The sequence below is a fragment of the Scardinius erythrophthalmus genome (assembly GCF_964197995.2).
Source record: "Scardinius erythrophthalmus genome assembly, chromosome: 8".
Taxonomy (NCBI): domain Eukaryota; kingdom Metazoa; phylum Chordata; class Actinopteri; order Cypriniformes; family Leuciscidae; genus Scardinius; species Scardinius erythrophthalmus.
The window spans coordinates 11,273,039-11,282,103 of NC_138228.1; the positions used below are offsets into that span (position 1 = coordinate 11,273,039).

General features: G+C 36.3%; 1 protein-coding gene across 1 annotated transcript in view; it reads right to left on the bottom strand.

Annotated features, from left to right (window-relative positions):
• The window catches only part of cttnbp2 (cortactin binding protein 2), a 51,816-nt gene extending 45,267 nt beyond the window's left edge, over window positions 1-6,549 (bottom strand). Inside the window, exons 1-2 of the mRNA XM_081372382.1 lie at window positions 5,638-6,549; window positions 2,377-2,484 (exon numbers count right to left, since the gene is read on the bottom strand). Of these exons, the coding sequence (XP_081228508.1) occupies window positions 2,377-2,484; window positions 5,638-5,718 (189 nt within the window). The 5' untranslated portion in view covers window positions 5,719-6,549. The remainder of the gene's footprint in view (window positions 1-2,376; window positions 2,485-5,637) is intronic.
• Window positions 6,550-9,065: the final 2,516 nt, after the last annotated feature.

The following is a 9,065-nucleotide window of genomic DNA, read 5'->3' on the forward strand; positions in this document are numbered from 1 at the left end:
AGTCTGACGTAGTCAGGCTAATTAAGACGTGGATACATTAGTGAAATATTGGCAAAATTTGCAGGCAAAAAAAGTAGACTATTGTCAATTGTGTTGCGAAGTTGCTTCAAACCAAACAGCTTTCTGTTGGTCCTCTGTCCTTTTTTCAGCAGGGAAATTAAAAATAACAATGGCAAACTTATGAAGATTAACTAATAAACTACATTGTGACAGAGGTTACTTTGTAGTCCTGCCATGTACACAGACCTGATTCATCCATTACTCAACTTCATGAATGGAAATAAGCACACTTAAGATGTAATGGCTTGCGAACATCTAGATTCCACATCCAGATGTCCATACGGGACTAGTCACAGTTTCAAAGTGATCTATCTGCACCAAAGACCATCCATTTTTCTTTGGGATGAACTCAAAACCTGAGGTGAAGTTATGTGACTGGAAATAATGGGCTGGCTCTGAATGCAAGTCTGAGGGTTTGTAGGCATGTGACTTCACAGTTAATCTGCTTATGTCTCGCCATTGTTTCTGATGAAAAGCGATACACTGCACAGAGCTTTTTCAGCTCGCTAATTAATCGAACAGCTGACAGCTTCTTAATAATGCACAGGATTGCTGCTTTCATCTATCATGTATCAAATGCAGTATTTACAACATGGCCTAGAAAATAAACAAAATGTCATTATTTGGCTTTTTTTTAATTGGTATGTCTAAAAGTCAGCATAGTGGTTGGCCCTATCACCATCTCCCTAAGGAAACAAACAAGACCATTGTGCTCGAGCTGGTTGCTGCGGAAAGAGAACGAGGGATGAGGGTGGGAGAGAAAGAGATAGTATATCCGCAGGGGGGGAAACCAGCTGGGAAAAACTTGCAGCCAAGGGAACAGAATTACAAAGAGAGCAGCCTCTAAAATGCATGGAAACCACCCCACAGTGAAGCGGAAGAGGGGGAATGACACAAGCGAACATCACAGACTTGCACAAACTAAGCAAAAATAGACAGGAAGGGAAATTGAGATGGAAACTGGAGACAGATAATTTGCCCATCATTCTGTCAATACACTGGCCTAGAAACTCGCACAGACACACAGAACTAGAACACCTGAAAATATAATGACTCTCCTGACCTCAATTTTGAAAGTATATCCTTTTTTAATCTTAATCAGATTTACTTGGCATCTTACCTCGCTGTGAACGTCTGACCTTGATGCAAAGATTAATAGGGACAAATGCTGGACCGTGACCTTACAATCCCCTTGACTCCGCTTCTTTGCCATGCCCTAAATACTTTCTATCTCCATAAGCTTTTTTTTTAATAAAATGTGGCCGGATTGTCAAAAACATATAGCACCTCTTTAAGTACACTACCATTAAAGAGTTTGGGGTTAGTAAGATTTGTTAAATGTTTGAAAGAAATCTCTTATGCTCACCAATTCTACATTTATGTAACCAAAAATACAGTAAAAGCAGTAATGTAGTGAAATATATAACAATTTAAAGTAACAGTTTACTATTTTGTATTTATTCCTGTGATGGAAAAAGCTGAAATTTCAGCAGCCATTCCACCAGTCTTCAGTGTCACATGATCCTTCAGAAATCAAATTCTAAAATGCACATTTGGTGTTTAAGAAACCTTTCTTGTTATTATCAAACTTGTAAACAGTTGTGCTGCTTAATATTTTTGTGGAAACTGTGATACATTTTTGTCCGGATCCTTTGATGAATGGAAAGAATTTATTTGAAATCAAAATCTTTTGTAACAATCAATTTGGTTTTTAAATTAAATGCATCCTTGCTGAATAAATATATTTACATATCTTTTTTTTTTTTTATTCCTGCCCACAAACTTTGAAATTATAGTGTATTGGTGAGATCACAGCTAAAATGAGTAAAAATATATTAAAACTATGATGAATATAAACAAAGATGCGAACCAAATATTCCGTGCTGAAGGGAACCAAATTTTAGAATTGGACATTGCGAAACCCATATTGATCTATGGTGGCTACAGCCCAAAATATAAACATCCAGTTGAGCAGAAACAAACTAAAAGGGCATAAGATCCATAAAATCTAAAAAAAAAAACATCTAGACAGAGGAAATGGACAACATATGCAAGCCCAAGCAATAAATATAAGGTTTATTGATTTTTCTTTAAAGTCATCAGCAACTTTTTTTTTCTAATATTTATGGGCTTTCAACCTTTAAAACTTATAGTAAAGCATATTGAGAGACAAGGATTTGGATAATGATATGGCATGGGCCCTGCATTCCCTATGCAGCACACACTGTGACAGCCTTCAATAATGACAATGTTGTTATTTGATACAGTTATTCTCTACAAAAGTAGGACGTACAGGTGCAGAGATTTCACACTCACCCTAAGAGCTTCAATGACCAGGTCTCTGGCCTCAAGTTCTCCCTCCATGATGCTCAGAAGGGTCAGGAGCTCTGGTTTGCTCAGGTTGTCGATGTTCAGCTCGCATTTCTAAAAGATAGAGCAAGAAGACGAGCCTTGTAACAGGAAAATAACACTGCATATCTCAGATGGTCTATTAGATCCTTGGCAGAGAAGGTGTTGAGTGGGCACCAATCTCACTGCCCACAGCATTAAGGTTTTTTTTACTGATATATTAAGCAACTAATTTTTTTAAACAGTCTAGTCTGAGTTCCCTGGGGCAGTAATTAGGGATGCAATGATCTGGACAACTTTGGCTGACACCAATAAAAAATAAAAATAAAAATCATTGTTATTAAAATATGTATTTTGTAGATTCCCTAAATCTGTGAAATTATTTACATGTTTTACACAAATAAGAGTATTGTTGTTCTACACACTTGCGTGATAATGCTTAAATAAACTATTGGGTTTTATTACTTTGTTTTTTTGTTTTTTTTTGTTCATGCTTGTGTCTGATATGCTGATGGGTTTTAACTTGGCAATGATCGGCAGATGAATATCAGTTTACCATACATTGGTGCAAAAGATAAAATGGTGCAAGTTAGTGCAAAAGATTTTTGGTGAAAAGATAAATGACACATCTTCATCTCGAAAACAAGTAGGCCTACTGCATTTAATGAAACCTACGTTTCCTTACCGCTTTAATCGTTTAAAAAAAGTCTAATAAGCTATTAATAAAACACTTCATGATTCATGAATTATACAGCTTCATAAAACCATCCTTTAAATTATAATGCCCTGTACAGACATAGATGTTATTATTGTATATGTTATGGTTTTAGTTCTACATTTTTATTCTGTTTTACAATAACATTCAGAATAACTAAACAGCAGTGATACTGTCTTTTGAAGGCAATATTTTAACTACAATATAATTAAATAAGGGATATGCAATACAAAAACAAACAGAAAATGGGATGACATCACAAAGCAAAAAACAAAACCCCACAAAAGTATCACTTGTTTACGTGACTATATAATTGCATTCGATTTTTCACATTTATAGGACCTCTAACTAGGACTAATATAGCTCTAGTGACCTTTCCACAAATTATGTGCTTCATTAGAAGGTCTACCTTGTTAAAGACCCACTTCTAATGTTCCATCCATATGTATTCATTTCCATTGTATGTAAGGACTCTCATGAGTCAGTCTCTTTGAGAAGGACTAACTAGCACATGTGACTTATCTCTGTGTAATGAAAAATAAGAGAGTAGTGAATGGTTAATCAAAATGTTTCCAGAATTTCAGGTATGATCCTAACTGCAACACTGATCTTAGCGTAGATTTTAACAAATGATTCACTTCTGAAACTGAATGTTTCTACTCTAGCACCTTAAAGATGTTAGTCACTATGATCTTTGTTTTCCATTGTTTGTTCTTGAAGAAATTAATGAGAAATTGGATGAGACTTGCAACCCCAGCCAATCGTGAGAATCCACAAATAAAGCAATACTTTAGTATGCTGAGGTCGAAGAAAAAAAAAGTCAATACTGTTCAGTGGGAGATGCTCTTGAGCACACAATCCCTGCTTGAATGCAATGTAGAGCCATTAAGGCATTTTTTTCTAAAGCAATAATGGCTATGAATGGGGTCAAACCTCTTAAGTAAACTTGATTAACAAAGCTCCCCTAAAATAAACCATTCATGGGCCTTACATACCTTTGTAAGGGTATATAGCCCTTGAGAAAGGTGTAGATGCACAAGACAGAGATTTATTATTTAACGCCAGTGGCCAATGGGCAGCGCTGAAGTCTGCGCACCTGTTCAACCCAACTCTAAATGTAAAGGGGCCTCGGGCAGTTAAAGAAGCTCAGATCGGTGGGTGACACAGTACTCTGAACTATGCCAGCTGAGTCACTAAAATTCAGACCGATTTAGAAACATCTCCAGTGAACACCCCCCACCCCATCCCCAACCCGCCTCCGCTTCATTACATCTCTCTTTTCACTACATTTTTGTGCCACTTGACTCTATGCATTGCTAAAACAATAAACTATATGGCTGGCTATTGCACTCTAAAGTGGTGTTTTTTTTCTATCATACAAAATTAAATTTATAAAGATGGATGGTAAGATGATGACAAATCTTACTACTGAAACTAAAGACCACCCTTTACCGTAAGACACTGCATGCAGATCAATACATTTGAGAGCAAGAAGAACCTCAGGCAACTGTACTGGAGGGATCTATAGCATCTCTCCAAGGGGTAATATTGATTTTTTTCTTTTATCTATACAGTATATGATGACTTGTCATCAGAATGTGTGAAACTCAATTAAATTAAAGTAGCATTATCATCACAATGCATCAAATTAGCCATGGTTTTATTACAGTAAAAGTGTAGTAGTAACCACGTTTTTTTTTGGCAGACTGGTTACTATTTGTATAACCACAGTTTTACTACAAATGCCATGGTTAAACTATGGTTAGTGTAGCAAAACCATGGTTAATTTGTGGTTACCTTGGTCTAACTATAGCAACCGATGTTTTTTGGTTTTATTTAAAGTAAAACCATGGTTAATTTTCATAAGGGAATGTATTCTTTATGTATAGATAGATAGATAGATAGATAGATAGATAGATAGATAGATAGATAGATAGATAGATATACGTGTGTGTGTGTGTGTGTGTGTTTTATTATTATTATTATTATTATTATTATATTATTATTAGGTAAAGAATGCAATCTATATTATTAATGATTCTAAATATTAGACTGTACAATTAACCATACTAAAAAGCAGTTGATAATCGATTTCAATGATCATGGTATCTCGAAACGTGACAAAAAAAATTTGCACATTAACTGTTAAATATTCAATAATAGTAAGGTAACCATCTTCTAGGCTTACCATGGTAATATCAAATCGCGCGCAGCTGCACATTAAAGAAACAATAACGAATTATTATCGTACTTTAAACAATATTATGCTCTTCCCCAGATCAAGGATATATAAATGTGAAAGCACAACAAAGTACCCCGCAAAAAAAAAAAAAAGAATAAAAAAAATTAAATCTCTTCCACACAGGCTACACACGGACCACCGTTCCACATCCACTGATATGTATGATTCACAGCACAGAACGATTCCTATTCTATTAGCACCATTCATCGCCTGTTATAATTAGCGTTCATTGAGGCAGACAGATGTAATTTTTTGCGTAAATGTATCTCACCGCTTCGACGCTTCCATGGCCAGTGGTTACCAGTGTTTGTAGCGGAGGTGGCTGCTCCCCTTTCGCTCCGTCCGACGCCATCTTCTCGCTGTAGAGGACTGTTCAAGCTTAGGCACCACACACCACATCAAATAACGCATTCGGCACTGATTTAACTATTACACTGCTGCAAAAGAATCGCAGAGAGCCAATAATTCATCTTCCAGCTGTAAATTTGCGTTGAGTAGGGCTGTGGATGACCGGTGAGGACTAGATTTTGACGGGGCGCAGGTTGTGCAGCTCAGTCCAGATGTAAACCTGAAAAGAGGTGTGAACCTACAGCTTTTGAGGGAGTGACATGAACGCGATCCTATTTTTGCACTGCTTGGGTTAACCTCTCTGTCGCCAGTTGATTTTGTAGGCTATATGAAGATGTGGTAAAGAGATTATAATGATGAATGGAACTTAACGTTATGACTGAGATGCCTTTGAGTCATGAACACATAGATGTCGGTCAAAATGTAGGCTCAATAAATGACATGTTTTGATACCCCTAGAAATACGTAACACATTTCAAGGGATAAATAATACACTGAACAGCTAGGCCTTTTCGTATAAAACGTTAAAAAGGTATGAAAAGAAAAATTATGGTTAATCCCCAAATAGTGTTATTAGCCTACAGTGTTTTTTGTGGAGCATGTGAACACAAATGTAAAGCAGACTGCACTTCATTACATAACTTTATGAATGCTGCCCACACAGATGATGAGAGAAAGTATTAGCAAACTACTCAAAATGACACAGGGAATGGTGATGAAATGAATAATGCCTCTCTGAGGTTGCACGTATGTCTTTCGCTCATTATTTGGAGGCAGAAGGTCAAAACATCTGTCAACAATGGTCATTTCAAGATTAGAAAGTCATGACAGGATAGAAAATCCAAATTGACGCAAGATATACAGAATAAAGTTAGTGCAATGATGTTCTGCTAAATATAACTTTAAAAGGTAAACATTCAGTTTTATCATTATTATAATGAAAAAATATATATAAAAAAGGGTATGGGATCAATTAACCTGTTCCTGAAGATTCAAGAAGCATGTCTATCTCTCTCTCTCTCTCTCTCTCTTACACACACACACAGACACACACACACACACACACACACACACACACACACACACACACACACACACACACACACACACACACACACACACACACACACACACACACACACACACACACACACACACACACACACACACACACACGGTTTGTATATACTGTACTGTAACACCCCTAAACCAGGCACTGCCTAAAAGCATTTATTGCTGGATGAAGGATCATCACATTCAATTCAACCTTACCAAGACTTGTGGTTTCGGCCAACCCAACATTTCATAAATCTTCTCCATTCAGATAGGCTCATCAACCATAACTCCTTCCAGTACAGCAAATTGATGATCAGCTAATCTTCACAGACCAGTATTATATCCAGGCTAGACTATTGTTATGGTCTCTTGGCAGACCTTCTAGCATGGACAGTAACTGATCCAGAATGCGGCAGTGAGAGTGATCTTTAACGAACCGAATAGAGCTCGTCACACCTCTCCTCATCAATTTGCACTGGCTGCCAATAGCCGCTTGCATCAAATTCAAGGCACTGATGTTTGAACAACCACTGGCACTGCATCCCTTTACCTAAACTCACTACTTCACACTTATGTGCTCTCCAGAAGCTTGCGTTCTGCAAGTGTACGGCCCCTGTGGGGCCAGACACAAAATCACTTTCACGGACCTTTACCTTGATTGTTCCCTGCTGGTAGAATGACCTGCCAAACTGAACCCGAGCAGTCTTTAGCCATTTTCAAGAAACAGCTATACTGTATGTTTCTATCAATATTACATATTGTTGCTTTTTTGTTGGTTCCAATGCTTCTATTGGTCTCCTTATTTGTGAGTCACTTTGGACAAAAGTATCTGCTAAATGATTACATGTAAATGTAAACCATCACAGAAAACGTTCTGCGTTTTTACATTTTCAAAAACATAATTCTGTAAGCTGTTTTCTTCATGGGGACCAAAAAAAACAAGGGCACGGATTTCTGATTATTCATGTGACTGAAAGGAGAAGAACTATTTGGAATGTAATTTATGTAGTTCATAGTTGTCTCAGTGAAAACCAGTAGGGGTCATTCCATCTTTTTTTGTGATTTTTTTGTAATGTTAAATTTATATCTGGCTAGGGCCAAATGGTTCTGACATACCTCCTTCTAGCCCCTGCTTTCCCTCTTTCTCTTTACTAAATTACACTAAATTGAGGGGAAAATTGCATATTACTTTGCATGTAACACTTTAAGCCCATTAAGCAAAGGCAACTGATTTGATCTTTAATGTTAGGCTGGCTTTCATTATAATACCTTAGATATATGCTCACTGTCCTTGAATAAAAAATTAATTGGTATCAAACCCTCAAGACTGAATGCTACTCACCGAAAGTAATTTGATTCCTGGTGTTATTGCTTTCGTAAGTATGAAAAGCTGTCTATAATGCAATGCATTCTGTCAGCTACTCACAACATAATGTGGTTTTATGATCATAATGAGAGTATGTTTATCTAAATAGATAACCATTTACAGTAGATACACTCTGCAATGTCTGAGGCCTTTATTGTGGGGAAAACAATCCCATTAAAAATCAATTTAATAATTTATTTAACCTGTAATTAAATCTGCAAAATAAAATCTGCTGCAGACACATTTAAATGCACAATTTCTCTTTATTCTCATCATAGAAAAAAAATGGGTACCTGGTCAGGATGCATTATCCCTCACAAGTTGTGGCGCCCCCTCAGTTGATAACTTTCTATAAAAATATTGACTATAAGACTAAGTTATTGACAAAAAGTGCTATAAATGCATGAGAAATATTATTCTACAATATAAACAGATATTTAAGATCGCTGAATTAGAATAACATCGGGCAGTGGGAAATCACTGATTGCCACAATTCCCATTTTCATGGTAAAAAAAAAAGACCTCTCGAATTGGTCTCTAATCTCACTTTAGGATTATGGGTAGTGTTTTTCATCAGAAAGCATTTTTAAGCAGTTAGTTCAATTACATTAAAATCCTATGGATTCTATTCTATTCTATTCTATTCTATTCTATTCTATTCTATTCTATTCTATTCTATTCTATTCTATTCTATTCTATTCTATTCTATGCTATCAGAAATTACAAACACGTTTTCTTACATGCCCATGTGCATTGCTCAAGTTGGTAAAAAATTAAGAATTTTACTGCCACAAAAGTATAAAGTAGGTTTTTATTTTGTGGCAAAGTTTGATTCAAAAATACTGAAATTGTAAGAACATACTGAATGGGTCGATTTGAAGAGATTGAGAGTCACATGACTCACCCATGTGTATGAGTCAACCAATCAC